The 22,366-nt window shown below is 36.9% G+C and overlaps 1 protein-coding gene and 1 long non-coding RNA gene across 3 annotated transcripts in view; one reads left to right on the top strand and one right to left on the bottom strand.

Annotated features, from left to right (window-relative positions):
- Positions 1–1,785: 1,785 nt before the first annotated feature.
- LOC128777282 (uncharacterized) lies at positions 1,786–21,672 on the top strand. Its single transcript, XR_008422513.1, has 4 exons — positions 1,786–1,921; positions 3,494–3,668; positions 19,758–19,859; positions 21,561–21,672. It is a non-coding gene; the product is annotated as an uncharacterized LOC128777282 (long non-coding RNA).
- Positions 12,052–22,366, bottom strand: part of SLC2A2 (solute carrier family 2 member 2) — a 31,785-nt gene continuing 21,470 nt past the window's right edge. For both annotated transcript variants that reach the window (XM_019463156.2, XM_019463155.2), the window contains 6 exons: positions 21,504–21,666; positions 20,570–20,757; positions 18,165–18,269; positions 14,702–14,803; positions 13,792–13,995; positions 12,052–13,708 (listed from right to left, as the gene is read on the bottom strand). In XM_019463156.2, coding sequence (XP_019318701.1) covers positions 13,508–13,708; positions 13,792–13,995; positions 14,702–14,803; positions 18,165–18,269; positions 20,570–20,757; positions 21,504–21,666 — 963 coding nt within the window. In that variant the 3' untranslated portion in view covers positions 12,052–13,507. The remainder of the gene's footprint in view (positions 13,709–13,791; positions 13,996–14,701; positions 14,804–18,164; positions 18,270–20,569; positions 20,758–21,503; positions 21,667–22,366) is intronic.

Raw genomic sequence — 22,366 nt, 5'->3', positions numbered from 1 at the left:
GTGGCCTCATACATTTACTTAGCCTTCCTTTTGCCTTAGTTTCCTTATTTTTAAAATGGTGATTATAATAACAGTAGAGTTTAGAATGGCTAAAAATGTTGGGGGAAGGAGGACATATAGTGGTGGCACAGGTTATACAACTAAGCAAATCCAGTTACAGTTGGAGATTTCAATACTTCTCTCAGTAATCAGAAACAAGTAAAGGAAAAATTATCAGTAAGAAAATAGGAGACCCGAACAACACCTGATTGACATTCATAGAAGACATAGAACACAACTAGACTCCACCAGCTGATCCAATGCCAGTTATTAGAGATTTTCTTTGTGTGTAACTTCTAACTTGATAAAAAATGAAAATGTACATAATTGCAGAACCAGTAGAACAATGATTCTTGCTAGCATATATTATATATATATGAGATGAGATGAGATGAGATATATATATATATATATGAGATGAGTTATATACATATATATGTGTGTGTGTATATATATATGTTATATATATGTTATATATATGTTATATATATGTATATATGTATATATATGTTATATATATGTTATATATATGTATATATGTATATATATGTTATATATATGTATATATATATGTTATATATATATGTGTATATATATATGTATATATATATGTATATGTATATATATATATATATATATATATACACATATATATATATAACTCATCTCATATTTTTTCCCCTTCTGACTGCTCTATCATCTTTACATGATTTTGATACTTTCTGCTTTTGGAATGTATATTGTGAGGGACACCTCATTCATCCCTCTCCTGCCCTGGAATGTTGATGGGCAATGGAGGATGGCAGAGATGGGAAGGAGCATCTGGAGAAGGGCACTGAATTCCCCAAAATATTTCTATGTTATTATTTGACAATAATAATGAGGTAGGAGATGACTATGGGCCTTTGGCCATGTTCTCAGGCTATTATTTGTTGTTATTTTCTTGGCTTTCACTGAACTGCTCTGATTTCATCATCATCTGTTTCTTATTCCAGCAAAGTAGGGTTAGATGATGTAATAGTTGTCTAGGACATCCAAGATTGGTTTCCCTAACTACAAAATAGGCTTTTTAGCACCAATTAAGAATAGTGGGACAAAGCAGATCCTATACACAAGGAAATGAAAGTCAAAAATAAAATAAAATCAAATAAAACAATGTGAGAAGAACATGAGATAGTGCAAGCAAATGAAGAAATCTATACTGCAGTGGATGAATCATTGTCCTGACTTCCCCTGGGTGGTGCTTGCTGAAGCCCTCCTGCTGAGATGTGCTTTTTGCAAGGCAGAATTGGAGATGAGTAAATAAGAAGGTGGTTATTCACTTTTATCACCACAGCAACCCACATGTCAGTTCAAGAAAATGCTCATGAAGAAAATTCTGTGAGGTTTTGGAATCAGAACCCAAATGACTTTCAAAATTAAAAGAATCAGAATAAGGACAGCACAATCACTTATCTGATGAAACAAGAGAAGGTCTGATGGAGATCATCTTGGCGCATTAGGAAAACAACCTCAGGGCTCCTGCTGACCGGACACTTTTCCCGAGTACTATTAATTATAATGCATTATTAGCTAACTGCAGGCAGCGGACACCTTTTGCATGTTAACTAAAGTGCAGCAGCCATTTAGCTAGTGGGGCCTGCTCAGTCTTTAAAATTGTCTTAATCATTAGTGAATTAGTTAAACTATAACGTTAGCAGATAAAAATAATCACCCGTGTCCCTTGGGAACAAGTCTAAACTGGAACTGGTTGTCAGAGGCTCTGAATACAGACGTTCCTGACTGTGCAGATTGATGGATGACAATCAACACAGTTCCAGACAGAGCCAGCTTCACCTTGTCTCCTCAGGGTTATGCAATATCGTGAGATCATCATTATAGGGTTGATTGCTGCTTCAGAGTGTTGTGGGTGTGTGAAAGGGCAGCAGTACCATGGCCTTTATATTCAGTTCTCAATCATTCAGAGATTGATGATGCAGTTAGCAAATTTTTGAAACTCATGTTCCTTTCAGTGCTCTTTTTGGGCCATTTCACTGATTATTAATGGCTCCACCTGGGGAGGTCTGGAAATAATGCTGAAACTCAATCAAGCCTCCTTGGCAGTTCTGGAAAGAGGTTTTGAGTGTAGCTCAGAGACAGTGAAGAGAAGCTAAAATTGTGCTTTAGGATTATCTCTGGATTCTGTTGATTGGCATATTCCTTTTCTGCTACAAATCACCTAGAGTTACCAGAATAAACAAGGCTTACATTGTTTGGTTTGGGTTCATGTTTTGATAATTGACCATAGCCAGAAAACATGAAAAAAAAATCTCTCCTCAAGTAACCTGAGAAGTTCATTGCCTTTTATTTTATGCAAATTTAAAAAAAAACATTAAATTGATGTTTAAAATTTTATATACAATAAAATTCACTCTTTTTGGTATAGTTCTATGCGTTTAGACAAATATATAGTCCAGGAAACCACCACTACAATCAAGATAAAGAACAGTTCTATGACTCCCCCAAGGTCCCTCATGCAGCCCCTTTACAAATTAACCCTGTTCCTTTGCAAATACTATCATAATCTGATTTCTAGCCCTATCCTTTTGTATTCTAGATATTGTGTTCGTGGAATCATAGATTATGTAGCCTTTCGAGTCTTGTTTTGTTTATTTAGCCTATGATATATGAGATTCATCCATGTTGTTGCATGCGTTAAATTAATTAAAGGAGGCCATTAGACTGTAGTGGCTTTAATGCCTTGGCAGCCTATATAAACAGATCAAACAAAACCTAAGCCTGTAAATCCTTCAAGGGTAAGAAATCAAAATCTAAGGATGGTCAGTCACAACCAGCCAACTAGGCTTTCCCAAATAAAGCAACCCTATAGCCAATCCAATAATCTTTTGCTTTGTCTCTGTGTCTTTTCCATGAAAGTCTTGCCCCTAGTTCCTCTTGATGGAACACTCCCAGCCACATCTTTTTGACACTGCACAATTCGAATTGATTTTTGCTTAAATAAACTCTTAAAATTTTTAATATGCCTCAGTTTAACTTTTAACACATTTTACGCTCATTCTTTCTTTTTTATTGCTGAGTCGTATTCTATAGTTTCTCTATCCATTCCTCAGTTAAATGACATTTGAGCATTTCTAGTTTTTGCTGATTATGAAAAAAGCCACTATAAACATTTATGCAGCGTGTGTGTGTGTGTGTGTGTGTGTAAACATAAGTTTTTATTTCTTTTGAATAAATGTCTGAGGGTAAGATTGCTGGTTCTTATGTTAAGTATATATTTAACTCTATAAGAAACTGCCAGACTATTTTCCAAAAGGGCTCTACAATTGTGCATTCCAACCAGGAGTGAACAAGAGTTCCAGTTTTTCTGAATCCCCTCCAGCAGTTGGATTATTAAGTAGTTTTCTTGTTATTGATTTCTAGCTTAATTTTGTAATGTTTATTTTTTATTTTTCAGAGAGACAGAGAGAGAGTGTGAGCAGAGGAGGGGCAGAGAGAGAGGGGGACAGAAGATCTGAAGTGGGCTCTGCACTGACAGCAGAGAGCCCGATGTGGGGCTCAAACTCATGAACCACGAGATAGCGACCTGAGCCGAAGTCAGACACTTAACTGAGCCACCCAGTCACCCCCAGGTAAAAATTTTAAAAACAGTTATTTGTGCTTCAAAAAAATCCTGTAATTTAAACAGAATTCATGCCATCGTCACTTTAATTTTACATAGGAGCAAATGATTGAAACTTTAGAAGATTATGTAACCTACCCAGAATGACTCATCTGATAACTTAATAATCAACGCTGAACATTGGAGTGCAGTTGGTTTACTGGGGTAGTCCAGGTACCAATTATCCCCTGGATTCCTGCTCAGGGTGTGAGCTCACCTAGCACTTTCTCTGCTGAAAAAGGACAGTTCATTTGATACAAGCAATCTCAAGTTTTCTACTCTTTGTCCCCAAATATCTCCATATCTTTATTCATTTTTTATTTTTCTCTCACCTTTCTGTCTCCTCCTTTTTAATATCACTACCTGTGATTTTTGTAACAAACTTTCCCACTCTTTGCTTATCCTCCTCTTCCTCTTCCTAAAAGCCTTTCTCTATTTTTCTTTTTCTTTAGTCTATAAACACATTCACACACTTCCCATTATAATAAAACCTGATTGTTTTTCAAATTGCAGACCCATTTCTATTCTTTTTCTCACCATCTATTTCTAAAAGAAGGTTAACTTCCCCACATTTATTTTTATCCTGTTACAAACATAATATACATGCACAATGAAGATGATTTGGACCACACACACACTGTCTGAAATCCTACCACCCAAGGATAACCACTAACCTCTGTTAACATTGTTCTGTATCCTTCTCTCCCTCTCTCCTTCCTCACCCATCTCTCTCTCTTTCTACCCATTTTTACTTTCTTGATCTCTCTCATTTGTCTAAAACATATTGTGTATATATAATCTCATCTACTTTTGTGCTATATAGCTTTTTGAAGGTCGATTTAATACTTTAAATTAAAATGTTATATAATTTTTATAAAAGAATGCATGTCTATGATTCAAAGGTCAATAATAGTACAAAGTTTATATTAAAAATATTTTAAAAACTACAAAACATAGTTTCTTGCCCCATTCTTCTCCACCCACAAATCTCCTTGTAGATGAACACTTGAAAAGTTTTTAAATATCCCTTAGAGCTTTAATGTTCATGTTCTAATTCATGTGCTATATTGTTCAGGGTCCCAGCAGAAAAAGAGATGATTAAAGAAGTTTAATGAAGAGATGATTTACAAAGGAGGAGGGATGGTAAAGCACCGGGACTTGTATTAGTGGAACTAATAATAGTAGGACGCCATTACCAACTCTAGGATTTAGAGGGGCAATGCCAGAGCAATGATTACCAGACAACAGTAAGAACAGTAGCTGGAGGAGAGGGCCCACCTTGCAGGATCTGTGACCATAGGTGGAGGAATGCAGACACTGCCCAGCCAAGGGTGGGCAGGTGGAAGCTGCAGGAACCAATAGTCTGCTTTCTACTGCTTCTGTCCTCCCATTTCCCCCAGTACGTCCCATTAAGCAAATCCAACTAGAAGCTAAAGATAAGGAACCCAGATGAGCAATGGTGTGAAGAGACCAGTCTCCTGAGGCACAGGTTAGAAAGGGTTACAACAGATCTGCAAGAGCACAGGGAAAATTACCAGCACTTGGCTTATGCTAATATTTTTTTGCTTTATGGATTTATGTGTTGACAACTTACTATGATAATAATTGAGCTTTTTTTCCTCACACTTGCTCACCTTCTCTGTCCATATGCCTTGTGATGTAGTACCTTGTAAATTTAACTTGGAAACAAAAATTGTAACAATATCCAGTTTTACATAATTATGGAAGCAATTATTCACTGCCAAGCCAAATAGTGTACTATGATGTTTCCTTTTTATGCCATTCCCTACCCTACTCTCTTTCCAGGAATTCATAATTGCCCCATATCTTCATTTTTTAGTTTTCTATGTGTTTGTCACTTTTTTCCCTTAGTGTTCCAAATTTTTCTTCATATGGCCAAATGCATCAGAGAATCTTCCGGTTTTATTTTCCCCCAGAATGTTCTTTTCCTTACTTCACTTTGAATGAGTTGCTTTCTTGACCCTGATACTAGCTGTCCACCCATGACTTTTGTCCTGAGATTTATCTTTCTTTCTTCTCTTTTGCTGAATTCCACGTCTTACTCTTTCTCTTGGTTTTCTTCTTTGTTTTGTAGACTACACCATCTATGTGTTTCATGAGAGAAGGTGCAGAAAAAATAATATTTTGAGTCGTGCATTTCTGGAAATATCTTTATTTTACTTTCTCACTCAATGGGTAATATGTCTGGGGATGGAATTCTAGGTTGAAAATCATTGTCCTTCAGAATTTTACAGGCCTTGCTCCACAGCCTTTTAGCTTCCATAGTTGCTGTTCACATATCACATGCTGTTATGACTCTTGTTCCTTTGTGTGTGACCTGTATTTCCCTTCCAGATGCTTTAATATGTACTCAATCTCTGGTGTTTGGAAATTTCATGGTGAAATTTTGGGTTTTGTTCATTGTATTTGACACAAAATGAACAATCTCATCTTGTATTTCAGCTCAGCAAATTTTCAGTATAAGGTATCTTTAATAAGTTTTTTCCTCTATTTTGTTTTTTCCTCTTTTGAACTCCTGTTGTTTGGAGTCTGTATCATCTGATTCCCTAAGTTTTATTCTGCACCCTGCTCCAACCCCAACATTTAGTTCCTGAATAACTTGTAATAATTGTTTTCAAAGTTTCATGTTTTAGCTCTATTATGGGCCAAAATATACACTTTTGTGCCCAATAACGTGCCTACTGTGCATTAAGCCAGTTCTTCTTTTCAAATACCTCTTTCATAATCAACCTTCTCAATAGATCCCAACTCTCACTATGTTGCATTGTCCCAGAGTGTTAAGATTTTAGAGGTGCCAAACAAAAAAATATTTGGGAATAATTTTTAGTTATGAAGCCTACCTTAATTAAGGTGGCATAAGAAATAGTATATTTTGGCCCAAGTTAGAATATTTTGAATTCAGGCTTTGTAGGACAAGATAATGACCACTTTTGTTTAGCAGAACTTACCTAATTATTTTCAAAGTGTATTGCTCCTGAGGGAATGACCCATAAAAGTAAAGAAAGTAAAACATCTGTGAGAAATGCCGGAGACAGACTTAATGGCAAGTATCCATGCTTAATCTCTATTTACCTGTGGAAGTACTGGAATTCAAACATGAGATGGCTGTCACAGGAAAAAGTATGAAAGTACTTATGGGAAGTGAAAAATTAAGTCAAATAGAAAGTAAATCTGATTTGGAAAATTAGTTTGACAATGAAAATTGAAATTTGCCCATTAGGTTATGTTAGATATTTTCTGTGAGTTGAACAAGCTCATAAGCCAAATCCAAGTTCTAATGGTTTGATGTATATAAGGCATGTGACAAAACAGAGAAATTTTGTTATATATGTGAAAATATGTAAAATTAGTATTTCAATTCTCCTAACCCTTTCTCAGTATATCAGATTAAGCAAGTTGCCTTTAAGTGAAAGATTCAATGGTATTAATAGTCTTTTGTTAAAACCTTTTTGGTTTTACTGCCCACAAACTAAATGAGGAATGATTGTAACAACTGGATAACAAATCCTTCCACAATATAATTTGTTTGATTTCAACAAAATTAAAGAATGTTCAACTAAGCTGTTAGCTGGTTATTAAAATTTTTTTGTGATCAATTTTTATGTGCTTTTTGGCTATAATTTGGAAATAGTTTATGGAATAAATGTTCTATTCCTATATTATTATTTATGAAAACAAGATTTTAATATATCAGTAATAACAGAGTAATAACAGTATTTATGCTGATCACTTTAATTTTAGCTGTATGAAATATCCATCCATTAATATTTAACTGATTGAAAAATAACTCCTGCTTTTCACTGAGATGAAATTTAAATTAATGATTTTAAAAATTAGTAATTCTATCAAAATCTGCAACACAGTTTTTTTTTTTTTTTTTCATCATTTGTGTACCACTAACAACAATAAATGTTAGCACAATCCAGAAAAAAATGTTAAACGTTTGGACCTTTATAGACATGGAACATTTTTTTTCTTTTTAAATTTTATTTAAATTCTAGTTAGTTAACTTTCAGTGCAATATTGGTTTGAGTGATTCATCTCTTACATACAACACCTGGTGCTCAGTATAACAAGTGCCCTCCTTAATACCCATAATCCATCTAGCTCACCCCCCATCCACCTGTCTCCATCAACCCTCAGTTTGTTCTCTATCATGAAGAGTCTCTTATGGTTTGTTTTCCCCCTCTCTCTCTTTTTCCCATTCCCATGTGTTCATCTGTTTTGTTTCCTAAATTCCACATATGAGTGAAATAATATGGCATCTGCCTTTCTTTAACTGACTTGTACACTCTAGCTCCATCCATGTCCTTGCAAATGTTAAGATTCCAATTTTTTCATGGCTGAGTAATATTTCATTGTGTGTGTGTGTGTGTGTGTGTGTGTATACATATATATATGTATATATATATATATATGTATATATATGTATACATATATACACCACATATTCTTTATCCATTCATCAGTTGGACACTTGGGCTTTTTCCATAGACATGGGACATTTTTGAACATAAAAATTCAAATTATAGATATTTTTGTTGCAGAAACTCACAATAGAATCATCAGAGTTATTTTAAAGCATACAAATTTATTATTTGGGATGAAATTCTTTGGAGGAAATGAGGAAATATGAGAATAGAGAAGAATGCAGTAAAATTTCCAACTGTTAATATATATGTATATATATGTATGTATGTATGTATGTATATTTTAGAGAGAGAGAGGGTGTGCCTGAATGTGCATGGAGCAGAGCGGCAGAGAGAGAACCTTAAGCAGTTTCCACACTCAGCATGGAGCCCGATGCCAGGCTTGACCCCATGTCCCTGGGATAATGACCTGAGCTGAAATCAAGAGTCAGACACTCCACTGACTGAGCCACCCAGGCACCCCACATGTATGTGTATACATACATTTTAATGGTTGTGGTAACCAATTACTACGGTATTTAAATTCCATTGGATAAATAGAGGAAAGAAATTTTTTAAAAATTGTTTTTAAGTTTCTTTATACTGAGAGAGAGACAGAGAGAGCAAGTGGGGGAGGGGCAGAGAGAGAGGGAGAAAGAGAATCCCAAGCAGGCTTTGCACTGTCAGCCCAGAGCCTGATGCGGGGCTTGAACTGTGAGATCATGACTTGAGCTGAAATCAAGAGTCTGATACTTAGGCAACGGAGACACCCAGGTACCCTAAGCAGAACAATTTTTAAATATCAATATATACTATATTTAAAAAAATTACATCCTTTGCAGCTATTTAAACAAAACTTTTATATGTCAACTTAAAAATGTAGTAACCACTGTAGTTGTTTTCTATTTTCTCCTTTTTACTGTATTTGTTTTCAATTTTTATCCCTTTTATGAGAATGCAAGTAATTGAGGATATGGACCTTTTTTTCCAAGTTTTGTGTCTTACACAAAATTTTAACAAAGTGTCTTATTCATAGTGAGAGCTCAACTAAATATTTACTGAATAAAATTATTTTTATTTTATCAAAGGGAGTTATTTATTTCTCTTCAATTATTTTTACCTAGCCTTCAGGTTAGTTTTTCCTACCACTGATAATAGAAACAACTGCCTGGCGGAAATAAAATTTGGATTTAAAAAGTAACTCACAGGGGTGCCTGGGTGGCTCAGCCGGTTGAGTGGACTCTTGATTTCAGCTTGGGTCAGGGTCCCAGTGTTGTGGGATTGAGCCCTGCATCGGACTCCATGCTGAGTATGGACCTACTTAAGATTCTCTCTCTCTCTCTCTCTCTCTCTCTCTCTCTCTCTGCCTCCACCCCAGCTTGTGTGCTCTCTAAAAAACTAAAATAAAAAAATAAATAAATGAAAAAAAGTAACTCACATATTATCTTTAAAATGAGAATAGGAACAATATTGTGAGAAGGAAACAGGATATACAGAAAAACCAATATTTATTTTCTTAAATGTAGTTATTTTTAATATAAAAGGAAGCAACACTAAGCATTCAGAAATGTATTTATTGACATAAAAGTCTAGTGGATATATACCCCTAACTACAACAAGTCTCTTTTCACTATGATTCTTTCTAATGTGCACCAAATTAGAAAGCAGTAAAAACACCAGCAGATGGCTGGAGTGGTCATGGATAGAATTATAAAGAAAAATATATATTCTTTTATCCTTTACTCAACACCTCTGCTTAGGACACCCATAAACACAAGATATCGCCTAATGTTGCCTTATTTCCTGCATGTGTTTGTTTTAATAAGCTAGCCAGAAGTAGCTTATGCATGCACACAGGTTTACGTGTACATACAACACTTTTGCAATTTTTGAGGTTTACCAAGAAGGTTTGGTCTTGTCCTGTGATTATAATCTTGTTGAATTACATTTAAATAGACAGCATTTTACTGTGTACTTGGTATTATCCAAGACATAATATTACAGTGACCTCTTAAAAAATAACATAACTTAGGCAAAATCAAACTTTAAAAATACAATAAAAACTCATAACCAACTTAGAAATGTTGTTTGGGTTTAGGAATTAGAATAGCCTAATATCTCCCCTAATTTTTACCATTCCCCTGTCATTGTAAGATTGTTGCTTGAAGTAAGAAAATATTATCTTGAATTTATAAAATTTCTTATATTCAAAAGATACATTTGGGGGAAAACTTTAAAAAAAGAAAGGAAAAATTTGGAACTATCTTGTATATGACAAACTTTTATCTTAGCAGTATCTTTATGAATACTAATTCTAGGTAACATTTATTGAGCACCTCCTGTGTAGCAGGAACTCTACTACAATGCTCACAGCTCTCTGAGGTAGGTGATACTGCTGTGCCCATTTTACAAGAGAGGCCTCCACGTCAAGGTTCATGCATGGCAAAAGGCACAGATGGGAATATTCATACCCTGGTCTTCCTGAACTGCTTATTAGACTGTGAGCTCCTGGAGGAGGAGGCGGGCAGTGTCTTAGTGTATCTCAGCCCCATCACAGTGTTGACTGCATAGAGAAGAAAGTTAGAGAAGTCCCTTTCACTGAGGTGATGGCAGTGGGCAATAGCTAGGTGAGTGGCCAGACCAAGAATTGCAATCATGCTTCTAACAGGCTAAGAGAAAAGTCACATTTGTTAGGACGTTAGGGTATGAAAACACTTCCACAAACGTCATAGACTACTATGAAAATTAAATGTTCAAACTCATAGCTAATTCCCTTGGATTCTATCTAATTAATCAGGGCCAATTTTAGTATTTGTTATGAGGTATTCCATTGAAGGAAGACCTAGGAGTTTCTATTATGTGAAGCTAGTTCCTTTGTCCGGCTACAACGCTTTTACTGCTCATTACTTGACATTAAGGTTTCTTTTCAACACACTTGTATCTCTGCAAGGAAAAAAATAAGGAAGGGAAACATTGTAAATTACTTCAGTTTCTCTGAGGCAGAAAACTTCAGGCTCTGAATTTCTGGTGTTTATGTGTCAGTTGAAATAACCAATTAGAAGTTAAAAGTGATCTTTTGGGGGGCGCCTGGGTGGCTCAGTCGGTTAAGCGGCCGACTTCGGCTCAGGTCATGATCTCCCGGTCCGTGAGTTCGAGCCCCGCGTCGGGCTCTGTGTTGACAGCTCAGAGCCTGGAGCCTGTTTCAGATTCTGTGTCTCCCTCTCTCTGACCCTCCCCGTTCATGCTCTGTCTCTCTCTGTCTCAAAAATAAATAAACGTTAAAAAAAAAAAATTAAAAAAAAAAGTGATCTTTTGGGTTCTTCATTTAAACTTAACTTTTCTTAGTAAATGAGATCAGGAATAGCAATTTGATTAAATCACACTCATCACCTAGAAAAATGTTAAATTTCTTTATCAGTGTAACTTTGGGCTTCTCAAAGACCACCAACAAGAGGACAGACAAGAGCCACACAAGAGCCATTCCCCTGATCCTGCCCTGTTCAGAGTCCCGATATTTTTACCTAGATTCACAAGTTAGTACAAAAATCTTCTGAAATATTTAAGCTCTCTTTAACTGTATCCTGAAGTCTGAAGTAAAAATAATTTATTCCAAATTGGTCCAAAGGGAATAAAAAGCAAAGTGAAAAGAAATAATTTTATGTTGTTTGGACTGCCAAATTATGTAAAAAGTAAACAACTTAGGGAAAAAAACCAAAACCAAAAAACTAGTGTTCTGCATTTTTTTTCCCTCCACTCATAAAAAGTACTTTAAAAAAGTGCCTTTCTTTTAAGCACATTAAAGCAAACATTGAAAGGATTGACTCAGTACTCCACTTTGTGGGGAAAACAGCCTGGAGATATTTTAGCTGCCTGCTAAGCCTTTGGTATCCATCAGAACTGTATTTCCATAGTTGTAAAACTGACTGTAAGTGAAAGTCTGTTTAATCATCTGTGTATTTCCAATTTGCCTACATAGGTAAAAGCACTTAGGACAGTGCCTGGCACATAGATAGTACATAGTAAATGTTAGCAATAGTAATAGAATAGCTGAGATAGCATCCATAGATTGCCATGACAAAGAAGAAACATCAAAAGGGATGATCATCTAACCAGAAATGTAAATAGGGACTTCGATGAAGTCTGAAACTGAACATTCAGGAAGTTTCAGAAGCCCCCATTCAGGAATCCTCCAACCTCCTCTTTCACCTTGTCTTGAAACATAATTCAGAAAATCCTTTTTAACAAACAGAGCAAACCTTTATTTCAAATTTCCCTTAGGCTACTGTAACTTACTTAGCATTTGAGGAGATACAAAAATGCCCAACTTAATCACTATTTGGATGTATTTTATAAAAACACAGCTCAGAAAACCAGGCTGTGTTCAATATTAAAAGCAAACCAAAATATAGCTCCAAGGATTGAACCAGCAAAGAATTAACATAGTTTATAATAGTTAGTAATATTAACTGATAACCCAGGCTACATGACCAGTAAACTCTTTTCAAGTGTTTAATCTTACAAAAAATCAAGCCAAGGAACTAATGTTTTTCCCTGAGTTCTGAAAGATTTGGTAAGCCTACCAAAAATAAAAGTTTTTCTTTACGCACATATCTTAATATATTCACAAACCATTCCACATGACAATACAGACAAAATAAAACATTAAACAATATAAATTCAATATGCAAGAAAAAAAGCTGAGTGGGAGAAAAGGAAAAGTTATCAATTTTAACACGGACCTTATTTCCACTAGCCAAATCTTTAGTATGAGGTCCATAGGTAAGAAAATTCCAACATAATCATATGCAAATATGTAACTTAGTTGCATCTTCAGGTTTCTAGCTACACACTTAATGAAGCATTAAAGTGATATATTGAAACAGCTTTCATTTCAGGAGAACCTTGTTATAAAAAATAGAACGGGGGAATACCTGAGTGGCTAAGTCAGTTAAGCATCCAACTCTTGATTTTGGCTCACGTCACAATTTCACAGTTGTGAGATTGAGCCCCACGCTGGGCTCCGTGCTGAGTGCAGAGCCTGCTTAAGATTCTCTTTCTTCCCCTCCCCAGCACCCCCTCTTAAAAAAAAAAAAGAGTAGAGCTAGCAACATTAGAATGTACTTGCCCTTTGGGAGAGCAAAATGAGCTAGACTTTTGGTTTACTTAATTACAGAGTCTTACTATCAAAAATAGATGCTCTAACTTAAAAAAAAATACGTTTTTTGGTAATATTTGATGACATTACTGAGAAGAACCCAGAAACGTTCTCTAAAAAAGAAAACAATCCTTCAAGATGTAGATACAACATTCTCAAAGAACTGTCATTTAAAAACACACAACCTCCTTTCTATTCCTTTTCATGTCCCAAATCAGATAATCTTTACACAGTCTCTGAGGCTCCAAGGAATTCCATTTCCACGGCGGCTTTGGGCGCTTGGGCTGAGCCACTCTTCTTTCGGAATTCTGCCGCGATTTCCTCAAAGGACTTTCCTTTGGTTTCCGGAACTTTGAAAAATGTAAACAGAGTAAAGGCCAGGACCACTCCAGCGAAGAGGAAAAACACATAAGGTCCACAGAACTTCTGCACAGAGAACAAATAGAGTTCCAGTTAGCCGTCGTTCTACTCCACTGTTCAGCAAATCTGCACAATATTAGGCTGCTTACCGCAACGTACTGGAAACACAGAGCTACAATGAAATTGCAGGTCCAGTTGCTGAATGCAGCTATTGCTAAAGCAGCAGGCCGCGGTCCTTGACTAAAGAACTCCGCCACCATGAACCAGGGGATGGGGCCTGGCCCAATTTCAAAGAAACCGACAAAGAGGAAGATGGCTACCATGCTCACGTAACTCATCCAAGCCAACTTATTCTGAGGAATAAACAAAAACAACAAAAAGAGTGGAACTGGGATTATTGGCAGCTTCTTCCTTTAAGTAGGCTCTCATTGAGTTCAGAGGTGACATAGCTCTCTTCTAGATATGTTTATGTGCAAATAACTACAAATTATTCTAGTCTGACACAAGTTTATTCTAGTCTGAGTCGTGCTTAAATCTTTTGAACTCTGTTATAGGAAATCCTCGGGATTAGGACTCTATATGACTCTCAGTCACTCTTTTCCTGTGAAAGAGGCAAGGCAAGAATCTATTGACCTTCTCTCCTATTCATATCAATGTTGCCAGATGGAGTGCATTACCCTCCATGAAGTGGTGGATGAGTGTGCTAGGTTGGAGAGGTCCTGGGACTTGCCCTAGGTCACACAGGTAGCCAAATGGCAGAGCCAGTGTTAGAACCCGATTGGGGTTGACCCCAGAGACTATGCTCTGACCATTTTGCGACACTGCCTCCCTTGGTAACAAGTGCAATAATAAATTGCAAGTAATGTGATGTTGAAGTCTTTAAACCTAAAACACTAGTTCCCTTTTTCTTTACATTCCTCCTTTGCATTATATGCTGTTCCTCTGGCTTTATCTCCTAAGTCAATCTCAAATGTTTTGACATGCAAAACACTTTGACCTGGAGCATAGAAGTGCTATCATATGGTAACCAAAAATCTCAGGACCAAAATCTACACTTACCAGTAGTATAAGTCCCACGGACATGAAGATAGCACAGACAAACATCCCACTCATTCCTATTAGAAACAGAGAGCGTCGCCCTGCCTTCTCCACAAGGAATACCTAGGAAGGTTTCAAAACATACTGAATTAAATGGTTTTTATGGCCAAAGAGGTCGTTTTAATTTATACAGCTGGAAACAGGAAGTTCTGTAATCCCATTTTTACAGATGTGGAACTGAGTGGGGGTAGTGACTCTTGCCTGAGGTGGCAGAACTGGTCTCAGTGAGCAGAAGTAATTAACAGATACCAGCTTCACTCAGTCACATTGCTTTCAACAGGCAATTCTGGAGAAAGAGCCATGGCCTTACCATCACTCTACAATTATCACTTGAGTACAGTATTAAGAGGCTGTACCTCTCGGATCTCTTCCAGTAGATTTCTTATACATTTAAAATGACGCTACATAAAAAATGACATTAACTTATCTTTTGATAATTATCCTGTTACAAGTACAAGGTTTTGTGCACTGCAGACACCTGAAATCATGTAACTGTTGGGTTGCCAACCATTCTTATCCAACTTTCTCACTGCTAATAAAGTCAAATTATGGCCATTCACGTGGCAACTCACAGAATTTGATCACTTTACCAATTAGTCAGATCTGCATTTTTCTGGTGTCCCTAAATGTATTTGGTGCTGGAAGTGAATTATCTATTTGAAAAGATAAGACTTCAAAGCAAAAGCTTTAAGTGCTTTCTTATCCTAATTCAGGAGATGTGTCATTGATACCTTTGGGTCTGTGGACCTTTGCAATTAATGGTTAAGATTTACAATTAGCCAAGACCAATATTTGTTAAATAGACTCTTCTTCTTGGAATACTGCCAAGGTTGGTGAATCACACACAAAAAACTATGCCATAATTTCTCACTTCGATGACTAAATTGGCTCAGCTCATAAATCTATCAGGAAATCTATAGCAATCCAATACCCTTGAGCTCTGGCTCTGAAAATATCTGAGAAACATTTGTTTTCACCTATAGCAAAAACCCCTTTCATTTCAGAGGCATTGCATCTTCAGGTTTCAAATCACCTCAGGGTGATGAGCAAAGAGCCCACGTTTACTGTTGAAAAGGTAATAGGAGAAACAAATCTTTTCCAAGTTCATAACATTTCTCTGTGTAATTTGATTCTGTCAGTATGACTTTCCAAGTTGACTTGATGACACCATGTCAAAGCTATCAAGAAAATAGAAGCATTTCTTCAAGAATGAGGGCTTTTACTATGTTTCTGCTGTTTCTGAACAATTATTACTAATAGGATAATAAATTCTAAAACCACATGCCTTGGAAACTGAGTTGGACTCATTTCTTGAGGCTAGGTGAGCACTTGGGGAGGAGTGTGGCCCAGGGTGAGACTTGGTCAGGGGTTAGAGATGTTTGCCTAACCAGAACCCTTGTCTTTGCCCAAGACAATGTGTGTCACACAGGTTCTGGATGCCTCCTTGGAGTTTAGTAGCCACTGCTTCTCCTCTAGATCCATCTGTCTCCCCATTCCCTCCCCAATTCTTCCTGTTTTGTTTTCTCTCAACATTATAGGCCCTCTTCTCCCGGCCCATTAGTGTGGAAGAAAATATGGAATGTGGAAGCATAATTCAGCATGGGGTTAGGAAAATCTTTCTTTTCCCAAATACTCATTCAAGAGAAAAAAATTGTTTGATTATGTCCCTTCCAAGTCAATGAAACATTAATATCCTATCAGTGCATATTCCTACGTGCATATCTGTATTTGAAAGGATACACATTGGTTAATTTGGGGGAGAGGATTTGGGTGACTTAGGGACTATCCTTTTTGTACTTTTTCTGCCTTAAAACAACTTTCCAAAAATACATGTAATTAAAAAATTTAGCCCTGGAGGGTTAATTAGGTAGCTGATTAGAGCTTATTTTTAAAATTATGTCACTAATCTGTTCAAAATCTTTCACAGAATAAAAGGATAAACTCTCAGAGGGTATATTCAGAATAGTCAGGACACTTTTCAAGGCAACAAGCAACTCCTCCTATTCCAACTGGATTGGTGGGGAGGGGGGACAAAAATGAAATTCTGCAGCAGTTTCCTTTTTAGGCATTTAGACTTTTGGTTACTCAATTTTGACAACCTGATGCTTTACATAGCAAATCCTGTTACATATAAAATGTTTTAAGCATAATCTCTATATTAAAAAAAAATATTTTGAAGTGGGGCTTGTAACAAACATAGCTCAGGAGACAGAAGATTGTGAGTAGTCTCTTGGATCACATCCCAGTAGGAGACCTTCATCGATTTCAAGTGGCCTTTTGGCTTGAACAGGCATTATCATGAAAGGCATGTCTACAGAACTGCTGGTATTCCCTTGTTATCTGTTCTCTTTCCTCTTTCCAAGGTCCAGCACTGTTTAATGTAGTCTGGACAAATCTGTTTTTTGATCTAGGTAACCGGGCTGTAATTTATTGACCATTCTAAGGTAATAGTTAAAAGTCCATGAGCAGAGAAAGAAAAACAACTGACTAAAGTATATTGAGTACAGACAGCATTGTGACCAACATTGAAAAGCATGAACTTTTTGAATATCCTGCATTTGAAGATAAAAATAAGCCCAATTGTCCTCATCTTAGAATGAATTACATGAGTTGGGAAGTTTGGGGAGTTTTTTGTTGTTTGTTTACATTAATTCTTCAATTGTTTATGTTAAATATCATTGTCAAGATACTGAATCAGTCCTTATATAATGTACTTGGTCTTAAGTGGACTATATCACTTTTTCCCCTTGTCAGAAAAAAATAATAATAACATTTCAAAAATAGTGACATTTCAAGTTATACCACTTCTACTTTGTCTCTCATAATATCACAGACTTTTATGCATCACCTCATCACCGGAAGTTATGGCCTTGTGAGCTCTCTGGAAACTCTGCCCAATAGCCAAATATCGTAGGAATTTGCTGAGGCTGTTTAATTCTGTTACAGACAGATATATCTATTGCAGAAGACCTTTTTTTTTTTTTTTTTTTTTTTTTTTTAAGTATTTTCCCCAGGGCATCAGGATAAAAGAAAGAATTTCAACCACGGAAAGAGAAGAGCCCAGGTAAAAGACCCGATATTGATAGAAATGACAGACTGTCACCAATCCCGATAGATTTAAGTACAGAGCAAAGGAGGACTCCAGGTGTTTTTACAAGGAGGAAGTCCTCTGTCCCCCAAGTGAGTTATTAATTCACAAATGAGTGACTAACTGGCATCCCTACTCTGGGGATAACCAGTGATCCACGTGCTCGGTTATACTTGGTGGGTCATTATTTGCAGAAAGGACTCTTCTTGTGACTCACTTGGTTCTCTACATCTATAGAACAATAAGTGATTGGTCACTTTTGGATTACAAGGTTCTCCCCTCTCCCATTTCTGAACTGAGAAACAAGCAGCATACTTATCTAGGGTATGAACTCACAGAGAGAGCAGTGAAAACCATGTTGACGGCACCAACTCCAATGGTTGCATAAACAGGTTGGCTGATTCCAGCAGTCTGAAAAATGCTGGTTGAGTAGTAAAAGATCTGTAAAGTAATAACAGTTTAGCCTTAATCAAGAATCCTGGCACTAATGGCTTGAAAGCAAGAAATATTTTAAGTTGTTTAGTTTTAGTTGTTTCTATGGAACCATGGTCCCTACAATGCCCTAAAGATTTTGTCTGTCCTCTCCTTCTGGGCGATGAGAAGCCACTATCAATCTTTAGTATTTAAAACTCCTGATTGCGATGAGAAGCCACTATCAATCTTTAGTATTTAAAACTCCTGATTGCTTAAAGTTCTCTTTAAATTTAGCTGAAAACTCTGAATCTGCATTTTCTTTTTATATGTACTTAAAATTTTAAACTTTTTGTTAAGGTATAAAATACATACAAAAAATGTACACATAGCATAAGTATACAGATCAATTAATTTTCACAAACTGAACACACCTGTGTAAGCAGCACACAGATAAAGATATAAATCATGTCTAGTCCTCCAGAAGCTCCCAGAATGTCCCCCTATTCTCCCAAGGAAATGCTTCAACTTCTAACATCATGATAAATTTCACCTAGTCTTGTACTTGCCATAACTGGAATCACACTGTGTGAATTATTTGTTATCTGGCTTCAACATTACCTTTGTGAGGATCATCCATATGGTTATGTGTGCTTGTACAGTGTTGATTATCATTGCTTGCTATTTTGTTGTATTAATATACCACTATTTATTACCCAGTCTACTACTGATGGGTATTTAGGTAGTTGTCATTGGCGATTACGAAGGGTGCTGTTGTGAACGTTCTAGTATAATCCTTTTGGTGAAAGACGTACATATTTATGCCTGGGGATAGAATTGCTGGACCATAGTGTATGCATGTGCTCACCTTTACAGATACTGGCAAACAATTTTCCAACTGACACTCTCACCCATGTGTGTAAGAATTCTGGTTGCTACCACGTTTAATCCAACATTTTTCACTAATCCTCAGTGGACATGGAGAAATCTTCACAATCTCTCTAATAGCCTTTCTTATTATGTTTTTATGTTTATAGTGGTCTTGTTTAGGCCATTCTGTCATTCTGTCATCTTCTTTCACTGCTTCCCTGGTTAACCTGTCCTGCTGGCTGGCACCTCTTCTGCAGGTGGGGCTGATAGAGGAGAACTGTACCCACTGTGTTCAGTGAGGAGCAGCTTACAGCACACTAGACACTATCCCACATTTGTAGGCTGCCCAACAGCTTCGGCTCACATTTCCTGGATGCCTCTAAGTCAGGCATGGGGATAGTAACTAAAGCAGGAAGGTTTGGAGAGATTAAGTATTGCGCCTCTGGATATATACAGGCAGAACTGAGAGAAAGCCTACAAAATTGGTCTCCAAACCCCAAAGGTTTATGGAGTATTAGATTAAAATGAACATCACTGACCCCTTAAAGGAGAACAGAGATGACAGAAGAGCAGTATTCAGCTTGTTGAGTGAGGTTCAGGCCTCCTTTTCTTCAACTGATGAGAATTACTATCTTTCCTTCTTCCAAGGATCTGCCCATCCATCGGTCACCCTCAAAGTGTCCCCTGTGGATCTGTGATTGGCTCATTAAAAAGGAAACCCAAACAGCATTTTTAAAAGCAATAAAAGGGGTAAGTGATTTTCTGTATCTCGTTTTTTTAACAAATGCTTAATTATTTTCTTCTAGTAGTTAATTGCCAGTAGAATAATTTTAGTTTGCATAATGCAATGATTTTAGTTCAAAACCTAAAAGCTAGCTAGTTTAATATTCAGTATGTTTTTCAATCATGTCTTATCTACTACCCTCACTCACCCATATCATATCAGTTCACTCTATTGTTTATTTTGTATGCTGTCTCGATAAATAGAGTGAAAGTTTCTTGGATGGCAGGAAATTTCTTTGCACCTGGCTACCTGGTATACTTCATTTAAATAGATAAAGGGAACCACGGACTCCTTTTTCCTAAGCCATCAGAAATCCTAAATTTGGTTCTCAAGTCTAGAAGCCCCTTGTAATTCAGGTGGTTTTTTTTTTTTTTTCCTCACAATTATTCTCCTTTTCCCTCTTTTGTATTAATTGTGAATTTTGCCTTTAACCTTCCATCTTAGTTGACACACAGAACCAGTGATTGTCGTTGACCTTTAAAAAAATTCTATGTCAATTTTAGAAAGCAGATGAAGCGAAACAAAGAAAATTAATGCTCACTCAGTATATGTTTATTGTAGTGAAACATGTGATGTCAACATTTTAAAATGTCTTTTAGCTATTTAAATTTACATCCTTTTCTTTCCCTATTTCATTCAATTTGCTCTTAGAATTAGGGGGTATTCTAAAACTTACCGCATTGATTCCAGAAAATTGCTGGGCCATGTGCAGCATCAGTGCCACTATAATAGACTGTCGGTAGCTGGAATTGGTGAAGAGCTGAATTATGGAGACTTTTTGTTCACTTGATGCTTCTTCCTTTTCTTTTCTCATCTCAGTGATGTCTTTGGTGACATCATCACTTCCTCTGAGTCTTTTCAAGCCTGTCCCCCCAAATGATCAGGTTGACACAACTCAGGTCAAAACAAAAGTAAATTTACTTTTTTTTTTTTTAATTTTTTTTTCAACGTTTTTTATTTATTTTTGGGACAGAGAGAGACAGAGCATGAACGGGGGAGGGGCAGAGAGAGAGGGAGACACAGAATCGGAAACAGGCTCCAGGCTCCGAGCCATCAGCCCAGAGCCTGACGCGGGGCTCGAACTCACGGACCGCGAGATCGTGACCTGGCTGAAGTCGGACGCTTAACCGACTGCGCCACCCAGGCGCCCCAGTAAATTTACTTTTATTATATTTTTGAAAGAGTTACAGATCTGCATAGCTCTTTCTATTGCTTTACAGCATGGGTGTTGGAAAGTCTTTTTGTTAAATTAAATCCTGTTTTAAAATTTTTAAAAGCACATTTGGTTTTATCTAATGACAAAGAAAACTATGATCTTTATTATCATAGCAGCGTAATGCAAGTAAAGGTCTTTTAGAAACCTCTGGTTGAGTCCAATACCCTGCATGTGGGTTTCCCATTTGGGCTCGAGTGTTTATGGGTTTGAAATGGCATGCGTGAGTCATATTGAGGTGATCTTTCACATTGTTTTTATATGTAATCACTGACTTCATTTGGAAAGCTCTGGTACCAATTTGATCTGTAAACATTCATGCTCACTGCTTTTCATTATCTGCTAGTTCCAAAACAATAGGAAGGGAAAAAAAAAAAAAACCCACCCACAGACTTACTTTTCTTTGCTTTGACTTCCTCATCCAACTTGATGTAAAGGTATCTGGGGCTTTCAGGACAGAAGAGGAGCAGCAGAGACTGGAGGATGGCTGGCAGAGCAGACAAACCAAGCAGGATATGCCACTGCTCATGACTGCCCAAGATGAAGTTGAGGCCGACAATCTGAAGAGGCAGGAGGAAACATAGCAGGTGCACAACATGTTGGGTCTGCTTTCTGCAACTATTTGTTGAAAAAGCACATTGACTGTTTAATAGTATTCCCTGGTGGGGAACCTGGGTGGCTCAGTTCGTGAAGCGTCTGACTTGGGCTCAGGTCACGATCTCAAGGTTTGTGAGTTCGAACCCTGCATTGGGCTCTGTGCTGACAGCTCAGAGCCTGGAGCCTGCTTCAGATTCTGTGTCTCCCTCTCTCTCTGCCCCTTCGCCACTTGTGCTCGCTCTCTATCTGTCTCTAAAACAGATAAATAAACTTAAAAAAATAGTATTCCCTGACAACTTGGATTCAAGTATGCTCAAACAGAAACTATTAGTATTGTGTCCTACCTTAACTGAATTAGAGACTATTTGTTTTACAAAGAGTTCACTTAGGTTTGTTTTCATTAACTCATATGGGCCATTTAGGATGGGAAACAACCAAACTTTTAAGAACACATTTGACATCTAAAGCAACACCAAAAATCATGTGTAAACTTTGGACATTAAAAAATTTCTTCTTAGATTACCCAGAACTTAAATAAAATGGTATTCCATAGATAGAACAATTATTATAATGGGAACCTGTTTTGTCATTCTTATTGCAGTGGTTTACCCCCTGGATAGTCGTAGGCTAGGGGCTCTGAAGACTCTGAGTCCATGGGATAGA

The sequence above is a fragment of the Panthera pardus genome, unplaced genomic scaffold (genome assembly GCF_024362965.1).
Source record: "Panthera pardus isolate Hobbes unplaced genomic scaffold, ASM2436296v1 HiC_scaffold_16, whole genome shotgun sequence".
NCBI classification, from domain to species: domain Eukaryota; kingdom Metazoa; phylum Chordata; class Mammalia; order Carnivora; family Felidae; genus Panthera; species Panthera pardus.
The sequence above is the reverse complement of the archived record's forward strand: the minus strand, read 5'-3'. Positions and strand labels throughout refer to the sequence as shown.